The sequence below is a fragment of the Liolophura sinensis genome, chromosome 10, assembly GCF_032854445.1.
Source record: "Liolophura sinensis isolate JHLJ2023 chromosome 10, CUHK_Ljap_v2, whole genome shotgun sequence".
Classification (NCBI taxonomy): Eukaryota; Metazoa; Mollusca; class Polyplacophora; order Chitonida; family Chitonidae; genus Liolophura; species Liolophura sinensis.
Genome location: NC_088304.1, coordinates 11,702,528 through 11,721,796, shown reverse-complemented (window position 1 = coordinate 11,721,796; position 19,269 = coordinate 11,702,528). Strand labels below are relative to the sequence as shown.

General features: G+C 42.2%; 2 protein-coding genes across 2 annotated transcripts; one reads left to right on the top strand and one right to left on the bottom strand.

Moving 5' to 3' along the window:
* Positions 1 to 650: 650 nt before the first annotated feature.
* Positions 651 to 9,370, bottom strand: LOC135476718 (cytochrome P450 2U1-like). The gene is made up of 7 exons (XM_064756835.1): positions 8,763 to 9,370; positions 7,672 to 7,796; positions 6,351 to 6,438; positions 5,236 to 5,374; positions 3,248 to 3,513; positions 2,309 to 2,436; positions 651 to 1,405 (listed from the first exon to the last, which is right to left on the bottom strand). The coding sequence occupies exons 1-7, from the start codon at positions 9,318 to 9,320 to the stop codon at positions 1,195 to 1,197; spliced, it is 1,515 nt and encodes a 504-aa protein (XP_064612905.1). The 5' UTR covers positions 9,321 to 9,370; the 3' UTR covers positions 651 to 1,194.
* Positions 9,371 to 11,014: 1,644 nt separating this feature from the next.
* On the top strand, positions 11,015 to 16,999 carry LOC135476888 (histone-lysine N-methyltransferase 2D-like). The gene is made up of 4 exons (XM_064757033.1): positions 11,015 to 11,041; positions 13,048 to 13,054; positions 13,332 to 13,444; positions 15,917 to 16,999. The coding sequence occupies exons 1-4, from the start codon at positions 11,015 to 11,017 to the stop codon at positions 16,997 to 16,999; spliced, it is 1,230 nt and encodes a 409-aa protein (XP_064613103.1).
* The last annotated feature ends 2,270 nt before the right edge of the window (positions 17,000 to 19,269 follow it).

The following is a 19,269-nucleotide window of genomic DNA, read 5'->3' as shown; positions in this document are numbered from 1 at the left end:
AGCTCACAAACGAGCCGTTCAGAGACGTAGAGTAATGTCACCTTGTGGCAGAACGAACGTCCTTTGCCAAAACTGAAAACTTCAGTTTAGAGTCCTTGATGACCTTGTCGGTCAGGTGAGGTCAGCGTGTTAAACAAATTACACAGTCCACACTGTATAATCATAATAAAGATCCGAACACCAATAAACGTGACTTCCGCAGAAATTCACATAAACCAGACATCAGTACTACTGTGGTACACAAACGGTGTCGGCATAAAAATCTGTCCTCCCAAATGAAACTGGCATCACCAGCTCATATCAAAATAATGGACTCGATACGAGAGCGTCTCACACTCTCCTGGCTCCCAGTGGATGCAGCAAAAATACCTCCCCTCTGCACAGAAAACACGGCTTATATACGCTCCAGGTGGATTCAACTATTCTTAGACACAGAATTAACAGCCAATGAACAGCCAGTTAAATAAACAGAGCCTTGGACAAGGTGCTTTCAGCCAGGTCCGCGCTGTACATATATAACAGGGCCTGTTATGCTTATAACATATAACACAAAGGTCCGAAGACTAACAGTACATGAAAACGTTAAATAGTCATACATAACAACATGCCAAATAGTAAATGCATTAGTGTAGTTATACATCACAGTTTGCGTGTTTGTTGCAGTTTACAGCGTAGAACCAAGGTTTATGTTTGATCCCATTAAAACGGTGAAAAGTTAAAAATTTTCAATTCGAGTCGCAATGCGTAACCATAATGCAAAGGATACAGACAGTTATTGTGATCGGAACATCATTAATATTTACACTTTGTGCCTCAAGTGCTGTGAAAATGCAAAGTGTAAGTATTTTGCTTTTCTATTTTATAGAATAAACTCGTGATTGCTTGCTTTTCTTGATGTTTTGTATTTTGTGTTTTAAGTCATACTGACAGCTTGCTGACTTACAGAGTATACGTCAGTATATGTGCTTGAAAACTTGGTTGTTAGTGCAATGTGGCCAAGCCGTGCACTTGAAAGCCCCGGGTTGTTGGTGACAGATGACCAAGCCATGCGCTTGAAAGCCTCGGGTTGTTGGTGACATATGTACAAAGTAATGTCCTTAAAAGTTTGGGGTTGTTCACATTTATAGTAACAAAATCTACAAAATTTACCGTCATCAGCTAAAAAAACAGATGGCTAATTGACACCAGTGGTGCTCATTTCCTCTCGGTGACCCTAAGTCTATAGGGCAAAGGCTTGATGATAAGGCCCGGTTTGAAGTCTCGGGGGTCACAGGAAGGCAAAGGAGAGTTGGGATCAGGGCTGAAGTTGAACGACTGTAACAAGGTCGTGATGTAGAGGAAGATCCGGGATCTCGCGAACGTCTCACCGACACAGGAACGGCGTCCTATCCCGAACGGCATGAGGCTGTTGAAAACAAAAACACAAATCACAACGACATGACCTGCTGCATTGATCACATACACCATATATGATCTCTAACAAAAAAATGTCATGCTGACTCTTATCTGGAGTTTATGTTTCATTATCTGCACTTGACCATGAAAACCTTTTGTTAGACAAACAATATGGCCGCCAAAGTAGATATAAATGGAGAATATGCGATAGAGAAAGTACACCAAAATAAATATTGCTGTCGCTGGAAGAACAGTACATAAAAGAACGGTATACTGTAACGGCTGAGAGGAATTTTTAGTTCATGTACATACACTTTCCTAAGAACTATTGCCGGAGGCAATGTTTATTTTTTTTTGATTCATTTACCCTAATTCTTCAAACTCTGCAACCAGTATTTTCAAACATTCTTTTTTGACATAAACAAATCATTTAGCATCATTTTTATAATAATTATATGCACACATTCCACTGAAGAAAAGTGCTTTAGAGGTCAGGAAGGTTGGGAATTTACAGTACTTATTCACTTGATTGAAGTTTTACGCCAAACTAAACAATATTTCACTTCTAAGACGGGGGCAAGTATTATGGTGGGAAAAAAACTGCACAGTGCCCGGGGGAACTCAACACCATCTGCAGGTTTCACGTTATTAGGTGAGTACTAAAACAAAGAAACCTTTCAGAGGGCATAGGAGTGAGATGTTCACTAGTGAAGGTGGTGGCGGCTATCAAGGGAAAGAAAAGCAGGTCAGAACACAAATTACTAAAGTAATGGGAGAAACCGAGTTGGGTGTCACACTAATATACAATTACGGAGGCTTGAAGATTCCTGTTCAGAAGGTAGAATTTTATCTTCTCCAAGAACGGACATTATCAGCGACGTAAATAGTTATGCCTCTAAACAAGTAAGCTTACGCTTTTCTCTTAGGGCTCTCGGCAGTGACAAGTTGTCCCTGCTGATCCAGAAATCGTTCAGGTTTGAACTCCCAGGGGGCGCTCCAATTGTTCTCATCATGGTGAATGAGCCACATGTTAGTCATAACCTAAAAAAGACCAGTGAAACCGAAGAAAACAGCTTTACCCAGCAAATATCCAGACAAAGCTTTGTTTCTCCCATAAAGCATTTGACAGGTCATAAGTCTAAACGTCTAAAGTTCAGCGTACGGACGCAGTTCGCGATCAATAAACAAGAGTTTTCGCACACCATCGGTGTCCAAAAAGTCGGCTACAACCAATATCTCACACGCCTTGTGTGTTACAAGAAAAGCTGTAAACACAATGCATGCGATACAGATATACCCTACGTCCTGCAGTGCCCTCATACACACGTTTGTACGTCACATGTGCGACAGTTCGTCAGTAGCTTGCCAATTGTCAATAGTTTATTCCGGGCATTCCGCTTCCTCTATACATAAAACTGACCGGCGTCGCATACTTGAATGATCGAATAAATACATAAATAGTATATCAATCAACAGCCTAAATCAGCAATGATGCAGAACTTATCATATACTTGGCAGCAGGTAAACATGTACAGTGATATTTGTGGGATGGTGAAAGATGGTTCTTTTTCTCCCTTCACTGAGAAACTTTCTATTGTGCAATTTACATAGTGATTAGGAAACCATTTCTATATGCTACGCAAGCCAAAACTATTCCAAACGAAGACGCGTTAGTCAGCTTTACCGAGAAGACGTATAATTAAGACTAAAATTTCCTGAATTTCCTGAATTATTGGGCACATTATTATTATTTCCTGAAGTGATCAGCTTTGAAGGCGCTATTGTGACCGTGTTTATTTAGCATCATGATGCTAAAATTATTTCGGGCTAATGTTCTGTCGGGAGAACTTACCGTGATATTTGCAGGAATTAAATATCCTCTGAATATGACGTCATCCGTCGTCAAGCGTGGCACGCCAAGAGGCACGTGCGAAATGTACCTTAGCAACTCAAAGATGGCGGCCATGGTGTAGGGCATGTTCGTTCGGTCCTTCAGACTAGAGAGCCTGTCCTGGCCAATCACGGCATCTATCTCCTCCTGAATCTTCTTGGCCACATCCGGGTGTTTAGCGATGATGAGGAAAAACGAATTTAGAGACCCGAGAGTTGTTATAGAACCTGTAAATAAGCAGCAGGTTTATTTGATTTTCTTTAAATCTGATTGACGTTTTATTGCCATACTAAAAATATTTTCACTTAAAAAACTGCTGGACTAAATAACCACTATTGGCATACACATGACAAACAGTTTTTATGTAAATGTTTGCCGACTAATTATCAAGAGGTGATTTTGCTATCATTATCACCAAATCTTTATTTATGTAATCCTGTTTAAGCTATGGTACTAGGGAATCTTCCTCATTCACTACATGGCATATTGATGATTCGGTAGTTTTAAGCAATCCGTATGTAAAAAGGCTGTGAAAGATATTTACCCACTTTAGCTAGATTTAATGAATATCACAGGCTATCCAGATGGTACAACTTATATGGATCTGCATTTGTATCAAAATGGTTTCCTCACCCGATTTCAAATTTGACATTGTAAATTATCCTTATTTGGATAGAAGTATACCGAAGGATCCTATATATGACGTGAGCTTTTCTCAAATTGCAGCATTTGTTAGATCCTGTGACGATTTCATTCAAAATCATAAGTTATTACCGGAAAATTCAGTGTCAAGGTTTTTCCATCAAACGACCTCACTTTAAGTTTCTTAAGTTTTACAATGAGCAAAATTTTCTTATGGACAGAGCGACCGGAATCTCTGGCGCTCTGTTTCCTATCCTGGGGCTAAGTGAATTATATTCATCCCGTTGAATTAGATGTCCACGATACATTGATTGATTCATTTATTTGATTGGTATTTGATTGGTGTTTGACGCCGTATTCAAGAATATTTCACTTATACGACAGCGGCCAGCATTATGACTGGAGGATAACGGGAAAATATTGCTATTTACAGGCGGAAAAAGGAGGTAAATTTCTACTGTGGAATTTTGCATGCAGATTTTGATTATTCCGTTATCGGGAAAGGGTTAATGCATTAGCAGGAACGGAGTAATCCATCAAATCAACGAAAGCAAGAGAATTCAAGACAATCTACGAAATCCCTATTGAATTCTAGTGTTGAACCCACACCTACCGCCTGAGGTCGGAAGAAGCTAAACCTTGTGATTATGAATCTCTCAAAGGCCCAACAGGTCACACTTACTGATTTTGACAGTGCTAATACAACAAACTGATCATTTCGGATTTGTATAATATCTATTTTAATAAAAATCCCAAGGATTCGGGTCGACAGTTCGCTGTCGACAAGTTCCTTTCCGGTCGTAAATGGGAAGGTCTGCCTTGAAAATGCGGATGTTCGTGGGTTTATCCCGAACTTTGCTTTATTTCCTCGCACCATATTATAGCTCCAGTCGTATAACTGAAATATTCTTGACACCATTCAAATAAATAAATACATAAATCTCTGAGGCCTGGGCCCTTTGCATTGTTCATCAGCAGGGTTTTTCCATATCAAATGTGACGACAACACAGGATTTTGAGTAATTCTAGACCAGTGGCATCTAACATATTGCAATTACGATCACTGCTTACATTTTCACCTAATTCTGCTTGTTGCTTCTAAAGTTGCTACTGTTTAACCATTTACATGAAAAATTATAACAAAACACTGCAAAAAATTAACAAGTTGCCGTATTTCACACGTTACACTGTAACATCAGTCAATTATCACACCCTCATCGCAGCTCTGGCTTTATGCTCCATCCCGCAGTTGTTCAACATTGCATTGTGCGGAAGCCATTCTGTGAAGACAAACCTGTCACTCTTACCTGCCCCGATAACTTCCTGGATAGTAGCTCTGATGGACGTGTCTTTCAGCCACACCTCGTCCCCCGCATCTCGGAGCTCTTCCTGGTAGTGGAGTAGGTAGTCTATCATCCCTCTGGTCACCGTCGGGTCACAGGTAGCCTAGAACATCCCATGTTAACACACTGCTAATTGGATAATAGCTCACAGCAGCGGTAATTAAGAGAGAATCTATTTCCTCACAATGAAGTGTGTTTTTTTTATTTGATTTTAAACATAATTTGTTTTTACAAGAGCGTATTACTTTTGTCTTCTAACTGATTTTATGAAAATTTTTTTAGATGATTGTTTAGGGTTCAACGCATCTTTCGATATCTCCTTATACCAAACCTTTTGTCATTGTCATGGCCAAGACACCAGACATCGTATCCTGCAACATGCCATACTTGTCTGATGATTAGATTATTTCCTTTCCTTTTGGTGTGAAAAAAGTGATGTGGCGTGTGCGGTGAATCTTTCCTGTGCTATTGTGCTACTGGCACTCTTTTATCTTTTTTTAGATACGCTACTTTTCCTGCATATAGTTTCAGCCACTACAACGGTTTCAGCCGCTACGACATATCAGTCTTTGTCATGTCTTAGCCTCCACGACGTTTCAGTCACTGCACTGGTTCAGCCACCGTGATGTGTAAGCCGCTGCGACCCATGCATATTGACCGGCTTACATCTAAATCTAAAATTTCCGTTGATTCTGGCGTAATTCTATAGAATAACCAATCCTATGATGTCATAAACATGTATTTTGCACAAATCAAATCCGATAGCTCCCACCATACACTGGCCGCAGACCAATATGTGAAATATTCTTGAGTATGGTGTAAAACACCGGTCAAATACACATCAATAAATCCAAACTGATTTATTTTACTGATTGGTACCACTGAAAATAAGAAGCAGCAATTTTAAACTTTTTGTGTTTGTTCAGAAAAGTATATAGATGTTTTTCATTATATGGACTCACCAAATGGGAAAAGTCGATCTGTATTCATGGTTACAATTACAATGTATACTGGATAATATGAGCAGACAAGATGTCCCAAAAATTAGAAGAATTACGGTAAAGAACAGAGGAACCTACCTTTGATGCGTCATAGTAATCCTTAAAGAACTGTTCTGTGGACTTCCGTAATGCTATGGCAACACGTCCTGGTCCATACGGAATGTACCTGACAATACGCACAATAGCACAATAGATATTTAGCTGAATATGGGAATTTTACAGGAAATCTTAGAAACTAGAAAAGAGAAAAGTCGATATGATGATGTGAATGGCGACACGCATGATCAATGTAGTTCATAAAGCCCACCATGCAATCCAAATATTACTGCATTTAACTCCGAAGCTTACTTTTTCCCCGCTAAGCTTTACTGTGCATAAATTAAGGGAAACAATGAAATATACTTAAACGAGAAGAAAATTTAAATACCAATCAAATACCATTGAAAAGAGTATGCCGTTCCTCGGAGGTGCATTCCATAAAAAATTCTAATATGTACCTCAAGGTGATAAATTATAAATAACGTCCGCCCCAACACCCGCTGTGGGCGACTCCATTTTATCTAAGAACGAGCCCTGAAGTCTTCTGTGTCAGGAGGAGAATTGGTTTCGGAAACCGCCGAAGTGCAGTTCGTACATTTCCGGTAGAACTCTTCTTTCCAGAAGGTAGCAAACAGTACAGTTCGTTTTCCGCTTGACGAGCGGGAAACAGGAATGCTGGACGTAGGTTCCGAGTTTACACGGGCAAGCCGGCAGTTTTAACGACTTTCATTGGCTGAGAGGCAACACACTCCAAGCATAAATTACAGGGTGTTAAAGATGGAGGGCGTGATACACTCAGCGATTTATGCCAGCTTTGCCGTATTCAGGCTTTACGTGTATGGCGAGGAAAAATTGCACAATTATGCAGCAGGCATCACCGGATAGAACAGAAAGTGCTTTTTTCAGCATAGAGTGTCATGTTTTTAGGTTTTCTTTTCCTTTAAAGGCGTACAGCACACAGATTAAAACCAGAGCAGCCACGACAGTGTTATAGATGTTATCACATGTAAAAGAGGTGAAATACGACATCTTGTCAATTTACCTCAGTGTTTTATATTAGCCGTTCATGGAAATACTTAAATAGTGACAAATTACACTTTCCCTGGCAACATGGCTTAAGGAGAATTAGAGGAACAAATAAACTGACGTTAATTGCGATTTATTAGACATGTCTGGTCCAGAACTACTCAAAATCGTGAGATTTCATCACTTTTTATAACACGCCGTTTTGCCACCAGCTTTATTCACCAATATTTCTAACAGTATTGCTTGTTGATTTTTCATTGGCTACCATACAAGTTTATTACTTCAATATATTTGTTGATGTTGTTTTTGAAATAGATCTGCGTGACTGACTTACTTTAAGAATGGAAATATAGTGAAGAGCACAGCATATCGTGCGGAGGCTGCCACAGCCGCTGAGTCGTCCATTACCTGCGCGTTCTTTAATATCGGGGCGCCATATTCGTGTCGTTTTCCTGTCAACTGATTGTAGACAAAAATCATCCTGAGTAAAATTTATTTATTTATTTATTTGATTGGTGTTTTACACCGTACTCAAGAATATTTCACTTATACGACGGCGGCCAGAATTATGGTGGGTGGAAACCAGGCAGAGCCTGGGGGAAACCCACGACCATCCGCATGTTGCTGGAAGACCTTCCCACGTACGGCCTGAGAGGAAGCCAGCATGAGCTGGACTTGAACTCACAGCGACCGCATTGGTGAGAGACTCCTGGGTCATTACGCTGCGCTAGCACGCTATCTACCTGAGCCACTTGGACGCCCTGCCACATGTCATACATATACACACCTAAGAACTCCTCAGCGTCATATGGTTGAAAAATTATTAAATACGATGTATCAGCCCAAGTAAACATGTATATGAGGCCTCCGTGGCCAAGGACTTAGCTTGCTACCGCCTCACAATGGTTCAAGACTCTCACAAATGCAGTTGCTGAGAGCTCCCAGTCCAGCTTATACTGGTTTCAACAGTGGTCGTACGTGGGTAGGTCTTCCAGCAACCTGCGAATAATCGTGGGTTTCTCCCTGGCTCCTTCGGTTTCCGTCAACCATAACGGCGTTAGACACCAAACTTCCCTCACCAAAATGATCAAAGCCAGTATTTTACTCACCAGAATATATTGAACTCATATTTCCCTCACCTGGATTACCATGATGCACGCACTGGGCTCACCAGTAAATTAAACTGTACAAATATTTGCTGTCCACGCTGCTATGACCTTTAGTATATGAGGTTTCTGCATCAAAACGAATCTTACACTTATTGTTCCCATCAAAACAAGCGGTACACGCATTTTACTCATAAACTCATAAGTACTTGTCAGAGCAGCAAAGTACCGGCCGGACAAATACATGTATTTACTCACTACAAAGTAACGTACGCATACTTTTGTCACTGAGGTGAATTGCGTACGTCATTTTACTCACCAGAATGGTCAAAATATTGATCAGCGAAGGGTGGAAAACTTCGTCCATATTGACAGGTTTTCCTCCTCGATTCTTCAGCCAGTCTACCACGTGTTGGAGCTCGTCATGTACTGTGTTCTCCATGGACTGGACACCGTCCCCATACATACTCAAGATTTTGTACAGAAGTTTCCTCTGCTTCACCCACAGTGGAGACGGCGGCAGGAACGACGTGGTGGCATTGATGTCAGGACTAAAACCCGTACTTGGCGGCGGCGGAGGTCTACCGGAGAACACCTCGGAAACGGCCTGAGAAGCGTAGGCTTCCCTCATCACATCTACACTGTTCAACACGATGATGTCCTGTCCGAAGATGTTGATGTGGAATACATCGCCCCATTTCTTAGCTAGATCGGTGAACAAGATGTGAAATGTGTAAAAAACGGCCCAGGCATAGCCGATGACTGGTAACCCTGCAGGACCCGGGGGTAGGTTAGTAGCCTTCCGACTGGATCGTGTTCTAAGGAACCAGACCGACGAGAAGGTGATCGCTATAAGAACCCAAGTCACCAAATCCATGTTTACACGAGCTTTTGCTTACTCGAATGCAGCGCGAATCCTTTACGTGGCTTCGTACATACGGAGCGTTTCTTTTTTTGTTGACCTCTTTTTTTTGTTGAGGTCGTTGACCTGTTGACAGCCTTTGATTCTAACCAGGGCATAATGGCCTGGGCTGTCTGTGTCTCTAATCTCGCTCGTTGTGCGTCCCACTTTCTTAACCCAGATATGCATCGCAGTCATATTTACGTCAATGAATGATTATGTCTTTACGCCATTTCAGCGGTACATTACAGTGCTAACATGCACGTGTACGTGTTACAATTAAATGAAGCTTCTAAATGTGCGAACAATCTAACTTCTTGTTAAGCCTTATATAGTATAAGATGAAGAATATAATCTCAATCAGAACACCTTGATTGTGTTCTTTTAGGCATATAACGTGTTATATAAACAATGGTATTAGGCAGGGCGGCTCGTTACCTCATGCGTATATTTCAGTGTATTAGTATGCACTAAGTATAATTACTCGATGTTATTTACAGCTTATACAGACAATGCCTCCCACGTAAACTATAGAGAGGTTCACTCCCTATGCTGTACGTTTTATGAGGAGTCTTTTTTTAGGAGTCCGCTTAAGGCAATGCAGTGATCACCAAAAGAATCCATCTCAACTGAAAAGCAGATTTGAGGGTTTGTACTCACACCGATATAAAGCGAGTACAGATCGTACTATACAAAGTTAGCATGGGCCTTTTCTTCCAGACAGCATTACAACCCATCCATGCGAGGAAAGCCTCGCCGATAAAGAGTAAGATTTAATGCGTTTTTGTTGAGTGTCCCAGTTTTGGTCCCCAGGTAAAGTAGACTTATTATGTACATAAACAGAGAGCCATGTAGCTACTCTACAGGCCTGAAGTGCAGCTCGCCTGTCTAGGTCAGACAGATCACGTATCTATGAAAGCCTAATAAGTCCATCATAGCATCCATCGTCTGGCGATGGCACGATGGTACAAAGCGATGGCACGATGGCACGATGACACGATGTGCCATCGCTTTGTGCCGCCGTCGGGCGATGGAACGATGGTAAGATGAGGGCATCCGAATAATAATGGGTGCTACCGTAGCACGTCCTCGGTAGCCGCACTCGGCAATGTTGCTGTCATCCTTTCAAATTCAGCTCAGATTTTCTCATTATTACTGGGTAAAATGCTATTGTATAATGACGGAATGGTTGAAAATATTGCCTTGTACGTTTATTTGATTTCAGATTTGTGTCTTGTATTACCTCGTAACGTTGATTTACTTTACATTAGTGAAATATGCTAAAAATATAAGGGTACTGATGTATTTTATTGTCTTGTATCTAGGACAATTAACAAAAACTACCGGAATTGGGAAAGATTACTGGAAGATTAACCATGGTTTTAGGCTGGAGCCTTCCTGTAATAAAGACGTCATCAGTTTGGGCACACAGTGAAAAACCTCAAGGCTCTGTGTCCGATTTTCTCCCACCACAATGCTGGGCGCCATCGTATGTCAAATATTATTGAGTAGGTTGTTCAGAGCTATAGAAGTTAATATCAAAGAATGATGTGTTAACTCGTTTCACTCTACAGATAGATGATATATAGGTGTGTATACAGGCTCTAGTGATGTCAGCTGGTTTCTATTCCTCTTCTTCCAAGACAATGTATTGTATAAGCGTTTTCTATATGGCTGTGGTGCTGACCAGCGCTAGGGTATGTACTGTGTACTACTTGTTTATTTATTGGTCTGTTTGTTTGTTTCTTTATTTAAAATCCATTGTATAAAGATAAGCGTTAATAACGTACTTTTACAAGCGAGCGTCCGTATAAACTCACTTGTACGAAGTGGGCGTCCATATATAAGATGGGTGTCCATATATACCCACATGTACAATGTCGTCGTCCATATAAACCCACTTGTACAAAGTGGGTGTCCATATAAACCCATTTGCACAAAGTGGGCGTCCATATAAACCCACTTGTACAAAGTGGGTGTCCTTATATACCCACATGTACATTGTGGTTGTCCATATAAACACACTTGCACAGTGGTCGTCCATATAAACCCACTTGTACAAAGTGAGTGTCCATATAAACCCTCTTGCACAAAGTGCGCGTTCATATAAACCCACTTCTACAAAGTGGGCCCCCATAATTCACGTGTATAGCTTGAGCATCGATAATTCATAGTCGGTTTGTACAAAGTAAACGTCCGCATGCTACTTACTAAGTAGCGTCAATGGTTACAAAGTGCAAAAACGATCGTCCCTAATCCACTGTGCGGAAGGCACCAGATATGACACCCGACCCAGTCACAGTGTACTGACACTGGGCGAACCAGTCATGTTTCCTTTCTCTAGTCTCTCAGTGCTAAACGCCAAGGGAGGCAACATCAAGTACTGATTTTATGGTTTTTGATATGTCCCAACTCGGGTTTGAACCCTGTTTGTACAAAAAAGGGGTCTAGTCTAGATGTAAAAAGTAAACGTTTACCATTGCACCTTCATTAGTCCACTTGTACAAAGTGAGCTTTCACAGTCCGCTTTTTACAATGTGAGCTTCCATAATCCACTTGTACAAAGTGAGCGTCCATACTACACTTGTACAAAGTGAGCTTTCACAGTCCGCTTTTTACAATGTGAGCTTCCTTAGTCCACTTGTACAAAGTGAGCGTCCATACTACACTTGTACAAAGTGAGCGTCCATAGTCCACTTGTACATAATGAGCGTTCACATCTGTAGAAACTGACCACCCACAATCCACCTGTGCAATGTGAACGTCCATAGTCCACTTGTACAAGGGAGCACCCACAGTCCATTGGTGTAATGTGAGGGTACATACTCTCCAGGTACAAAACAATAGTTCATAGTCTTCTTGTACAAGTCAGATAGGGTGGGTTATGCAGTGAAAGGTGTTATTATGAAACAAAATCCTATGCCTTCTTCACTATATAGCATGGTCCATAAAAAATATTTTCTTGGATATTGCTATAACATTAATATTTCAAATCTATTTAATAATAGTATGATACAAATATATTATTAGCTCAGGGAAACCAGCAAAGTGAAACAGCCAGATTAGATTATTACTCAACGAAATATTCTTATTAATCCTAACTTTTTCCGACTGACGAATGTACTTTTAAGTATCTATGAAATTTACAAAAAATAAGTAAAAGAAATATAGCATTTCTGACACTTCTTCAGCATGCTCGTATCGGTATTACGTATGCTGGGTATGAAATTGTTTAAACCTGCCAAACAGGTCGCCAGTTCGAATCCAGTTCTCGCAGACTTGGTTGCAGCTTTAAGTCTGGGCTTTTGTCTGGTGTCAGGGGAAGGGCGCCTTTTCTCCAGGCTCCTTCCAAGCCTAACCGCTCTCACAAATGTAAAAACTTTTGTTCAAATATATGGGGAAACCCACGATCATCCGCAGGTTGCTGTCAGACCTTTGATTCAAATATAACAGTCACTCCTAAGAAGGTACAAATATTCTGACAAGTTCAAGTGGCTAATGCTGGCTTCCTCTCCTGCCGTACATGCGAAGGTCTTTCAGCAACTCGCGGATGGTCGTGGGTTTCTCCCGAGCTATGTCCGATTTCCTCTCACCATAATGCTGGCCGCTATCGCATAAATGAAAGATACCTCATAAAACACCAATATTAAATAAATGAATCATGTGTCTATGAAAGATTTTACTTTGATTTGTTATTTTGCAGCTGGGAAGTAAGAGAGGCAAATCTTTACATCTAGAAATAAATTTATATCCTAATACGATAAACGCCATCTCTTTTAAACTTACATAAACATGGTATCGTAATGAAATTATTGACTGTTTGGTTCAAATTTTCACCAGTCTGATGGCGAGGAAACCGGAGATCTCCGAGTATAAACCACCGACCGTCAATGGCCTAATGGTCGCAATGAGCCAGTACTTTAACGATCTGAACCAGAAATGCCACATGCATGAAATTGTTAAGACTGTGACTTCTTCTGTCTATAGGGTCCTCCGTAGCCGAGGGTGATATCGTGCCAGCGGGGCGCAAAGACCCAGGGGCTTCTCACCAGTACCGTCGCTATGAATTCAAGTGGCTAATGCTGGCTTCCTCTCCTGCCGTACGTGCGAAGGTCTTCCAGCAACTCGCGGATGGTCATGGGTTTCCCCCGGGCTCTGTCCGATTTCATCTCACCATGATGTTGGCCGCCGTCGTATAAGTGAAATATACTTGAGTACGGCGTAAAACACCAGTCAACTAAATAAACCTTGTGGATATGCAAGATTAGTCTTTTTTAGATTTGTATTTTTTCACATGGCAATTGTGAGCAGCAAACACAAACACCTCTGGTTTCATACGAGCGCCTAACTACCCCAGAAGTTATGACAACAATTAAGCTTGTCTGTCTCTACACCATCCAACCCTCGGGGCTATCCGGTTTCTCTGTGAACTTCTACGCCTGTTACTGTGACACACAAAGCCATGACAACCGAATCTGCCTATATGACTATTTTGAAGTACAAGGCTCAAGATTCTGCGGACGTCTCGATCATATGTCTTTCATAGGTGAGAATCTCCTCATATTAAAATCTGAAAGAAAGTAACACAACAAAAACATAAACAGAATCTAAACAAGGGAAAAAAAAGACACAAAACAAAACAAAGCAAAATATAAAAAATACAAAAGGAACACATTAACATGAAGAATATGTCAGACGGCTGACAAAAAATAGTTAGAAAAATAGTTTGATTTATTTATTTGAAACTTTTTGAACCGAGTAATATGCATTCCTTTTTCGTTGTTTTAATGTGATTGCAAGGACTTCGACCTCAGTACGTGCGACTATTTACCAAATCTCAAACTCTCGTTATTGCTCTGGTTTCACTCTCTATATGTTCCTCCCGGGCTCTGTCCGGTTTCCTCCCACCATAATGCTGGCCGCCGTCGTATAAGGGAAATAACTCATAACTCCAGGATTCTCCTGGTAGGCTGAGCATCCGGAAGTTTATCGGTCTGCATTGGTTTAAAGCGCTTGTATATGAAGTATGATGACAACACAGCATTTTGAGTAACTCAAGGCGAGGGACATGTAATAAATTGCCATTAACATCGCTCCATGTTGTTACCTAACTCTGCTTAAGCCATGGTGCTGGGGGTGTACATACGTTATTTCTTTTTAAAGCACATACATAAAAAGTCGGAATAAAACCCTGACAAAAGTAAATCGACAAGAGGCCGGATTTCACCGGTAATATGAGTGACTCCCTATTAACCATCAAACTGTCGTCACCGTTCTGATCGTGGTTCTGGTCACGGTTCTGGTTTTAGGCTCTATGATTTAGTCTTTTATATTTCTACCACCAGGCTGTATATAGCAGTTGTGGGATGCGTATTATGAAGACGTCATTGCGGTAACATGCAGATGGCGTAACCATCATGGCAACATTTAGTGCAAGTCAAAATTTCACGATATCAATAAATGATGCCAATATTAAATGGACGAGCGTGAAAAATTATGTGCAAATGTTGCTTTTAATATAATTTTTCATTTTTTCCTTTAAAACAAAACGGTACTTTCTATGTTTTATTCATTCATTTGAATATAAATTTGTTCTTTATATCAAAGCACATTCAAGAATAATGATAATACATGTATTTTTGAACATATAAAAATCATAAACATGATCAGGTATATCAGGTTGAGCACATCTGCTAGCTTAAAGGACAAGATTCTGGCACAAATATATTATAAAACGTTCATAAGATCTTCATTTAGATATAACATGCAAAGATGATATATATCAAGAATAGGCCCCAAACACCCGCATATAAATGTTATTGTTCAATTGGCTTTTTCTCAATAAAGAAACATAAAAAAATATTTTCAACTAATTTTCAAACTCTTTCATCCGTTTTCTACACCTTTAGCGTTCCCCTAGGCTCGGCTGAATCGTTTATACGAAAAACATGTTGAAAATAAGGTCTCTCAGCAACCCGCGAATGGTCGTGAGTTTCCAACTGGCTCTGCTCGGTTTCCTCCCACCATAATGCTGGCCGCCGTCACATATTTGAAATATTCTTGAGTACGGCGTAAAACACCAGTCAAGTAAATATATAAACTCTTACCCTCTGTCAAGGCCACATTTCGCCACTGTGCCTCTGCGTATGTTTTTTCAGCCTCGTCGTCTTCTGGAATATTGGACATCAGATTTGTGTCAGACTCCATGGTGACCAAGCGGGGATATAACATCGAGTATTCCGTGTCTGGCATTGAAGGCAGCTTCCGCGAGCGGTGTTAGAATTCAGGTCTTGAAATGTACCCGTTATCCAGAAAATCTAGAGCAGTCAGCCTAAATCAACCGCCTCCATTCACAGGAAGCAAATCCCGGCCACAATTTCTTGGACACGCAAGCCTTTGACTAAACCCAGACAATGTATCCCCGATGGCATTCCGAGGCCACTCCACGCCAGCACCGTTTTCCAGCATTTCTTCCACGCGACCACACTGTAGTGAAACCATCCGCCCACGAATTTTCTGCAGACGCCCAGGAACCAAAGCCCTCTAAAACTTGTAACCTTCACCATTAGCAGTCCGCATGCTCCACCACCTTTTTTAAGGCCACCTTTCCACGCCATCATTCCCGGGTCGTTCCCCCACACCACGGCCACCATCCCTGCAAACCATCCCCCCTGGACACCATCCACCACCCCCTGGAAGCCCCAAACGCGCCCCCGCAACTTAAATTTACCATCATTCCCTGGCAATTTCACTCTTCCGACGATTCCTATCTTCCACCACCCTCTGACGATTCCTATCTTCCACCACCCTCTGACGATTCTTCTCTTCCGTCACCCTCTAACTATTCCTCTCTTCCGTCACCCTCTAACGATTCCTATCTACCATCACCCTCTGACGATTCCTATCTTCCACCACCCTCTGACGATTCTTCTCTTCCGTCACCCTCTGACGATTCCTCTCATCCGCCACCCTCTGACGATTTCTATCTACCACCACCCTCTGACCATTCTTCTCTTCCGTCACCCTCTGACGATTCCTATCTACCACCACCCTCTGCCGATTCCTATCTTCCACCACCCTCTGACGATTCCTATCTTCCACCACCCTCTGACGATTCCTATGTTCTACTACCCTCTGACGATACCTATCTACCACCACCCTCTGACGATTCCTATCTCCCACCACCCTCTGACGATTCCTCTCTTCCACCACCTACTTACGATAACTATCTTCCACGACCCTCTGACGATTCCTATCTACCACCACCCTCTGACGATTCCTCTCTCTTCCGTCACCCACCTTTCAATTCCTTTCTACCACTACCCTCTAACGATTCCTATCTACCACCACCCTCTGACAATTCCTATCTTCCGTCACCCTCTAACGATTCCTATCTACCATCATCCTCTGACGATTCCTATCTTCCACCACCCTCTGACGATTCTTCTCTTCCGTCACCCTCTGATGATTCCTCTCATCCGCCACCCTCTGACGATTTCTATCTACCACCACCCTCTGATGATTCTTCTCTTCCGTCACGCTCTGACGATTCCTATCTTCCACCACCCTCTCACGATTCCTATCTTTCACCACCCTCTAACGATTCCTATCTTCTACCATTCTCTGACGATTCCTATCTTCCACCACCCTCTTAAGATTCCTATCTTCTACTACCCTCTGACGATTCCTTTCTACCACTACCCTATAACAATTCCTATCTTCCATCACCCTCTGACAATTCCCCTCTTCTACTACTCTCTGACGATTCCTATCTACCACCACCCTCTGACGATTGCTATCTTCCACCACCCTCTGACGATTCATATCTTCCACCACCCTCTGACGATTCCTATCTTCCACCACTCTCTGAGGATTCCTATCTACCACCACTCTCTGACGATTCCTATCTTCCACTACAATCTGACGATTCTTATCTACCACCCCCCTCTGACAATTCCCATCTACCACCACCCTCTAATGATTCCTCTCTTCCGTCACCCCCTGACGATTCCTACCTACCACCACCCTCTGACGATTCCTATCTTCCATCACACTCTGACGATTCCTCTCTTCCGTCACTCTCTAACGATTCCTATCTACCACCACCCTCTGACGATTCCTATCTACCAGAACCCTCTGCCGATTCCTTTCTACCACCACCTTCTGACGATTCCTCTCTTCCGTCACCCTCTGACGATTCCTTTCTACCACCACCCTCTGACGATTCCTATCTTCCACCACCTTCTGACGATTCCTCTCTTCCTTCACCCTCTGACGATATCTATCTACCACCACCCTCTGACAATTACTATCCACCACAACTCTCTGCCGAGTCCTATCTTTCACCACCCTCTGACAATTGCTATCTTCCACCACCCTCTGATGATTTCTATCTTCCACTACCCTCTGACGATTCCTATCTTCCACCACCCTCTGATGATTCCTATCTACCACAACCCTCTGACGATTCCTATCTACTACAACCCTCTGCCGATTCCTATCTTCCACCACCCTCCGACGATTCCTATATACAACCACCCTCTGACAACTGCTATCTTCCACGACCCTCTGACGATTCCTGTCGTCTACTACCATCTGGTAATTCCTATCTTCCACCACCTTCTGATGATTCTTATCTACCACCACCCTCTGAGAATTCCTATCTTCCGTCACCCTCTGAAAATTCCTATCTACCACCACCCTCTGACAATTACTATCCACCATAACCCTCTGCCGAGTCCTATCTTTCACCACCTCTGACGATTCCTGTCTTCCACCACCCTCTGATGATTCCTATCTACCACAACCCTCTGACGATTCCTATCTACTACAACCCTCTGCCGATTCCTATCTTCCACCACCCTCCGACGATTCCTATATACAACCACCCTCTGACAACTCCTATCTTCCACCACCCTCTGACGATTCCTATCTTCTAATACCATCTGGTAATTCCTATCTTCCACCACCTTCTGATGATTCTTATCTACCACCACCCTCTGAGAATTCCTATCTTCCGTCACCCTCTGAAAATTCCTATCTACCACCACCCTCTGACTATTCCTATCTTCCACCACCATGTACCGATTCCTATTTTCCATCACCCTCTGACAAATCCTCCCTTCTTCTTCCCTCTGACGATTCCTATATACCACCACCCTCTAATGATTGCTATCTTCCACTACCCTCTGAACATTCCTATCTTCCACCACCCTCTGACGATTCCTATCTTTCACCATCTGGAGATTCCTATCAACCAACATTCTCTGATGATTCTTCTACTACTTTCTGACGATTCCTATCATGCGACACCCTCTAACAATTCTTCTCTTCCACTACCCTCTGACGATTCCTACCTACAACTACCTCCTGACGATTATTATCTACCACCACCCACTGACGATTCCTATCCACCACCACCTCCGACGATTCCTATCTTCCACCACCCTCTGACGATTCCTATCTACCACCACCATCTGACGATTGCTATCTCCCATCACCCTTTCCCGATTCCTATATTCCGTCACCCTCTAAAGATTCCTATCTACCACCACCCTCTGACGATTCCTATCTACCACCACCCTCAGACGATTCCTATCTTTCACCATCTTCTGACGATTCCTATATACCACCACCTTCTGACAACTGCTATCTTCCACCACCCTCTGACGATTCTTATCTTCCACCACCCTCTGACTATTCCTATCTTCCACCACCCTCGGACGATTCCTATATACCACCACCCTCTAACAATTGTTGTTTTCTACTACCCTCTGACGATTCCTATCTTCCAGCACCTTCAGACAACTCCTATCTTCCGTCACCCTCTGACGATTTCTATCTTCTTCTACCCTCTGAGGATTCCTATCTTTCACCACCTTCTGACGATTCCTATCTACCACTAGCCTCTGACGATTCCTATCTA

Bases quoted from the DNA above. Each gene is read 5' to 3' on its own strand.
- LOC135476718 (XM_064756835.1), bottom strand. From the start codon at position 9,320: ATGGATTTGGTGACTTGGGTTCTTATAGCGATCACCTTCTCGTCGGTC. The intron at 7,797-8,762 runs GTGAGTAAAATG...GTCTACAATCAG, and splicing joins TCAATATTTTGACCATTCTG to TTGACAGGAAAACGACACGA. The intron at 6,439-7,671 runs GTAAGTCAGTCA...GCGTATTGTCAG, and splicing joins ACTATATTTCCATTCTTAAA to GTACATTCCGTATGGACCAG.
- LOC135476888 (XM_064757033.1), top strand. From the start codon at position 11,015: ATGGCTGTGGTGCTGACCAGCGCTAGG. The intron at 13,445-15,916 runs GTACGTGCGAAG...CACCATTAGCAG, and splicing joins TGCTGGCTTCCTCTCCTGCC to TCCGCATGCTCCACCACCTT.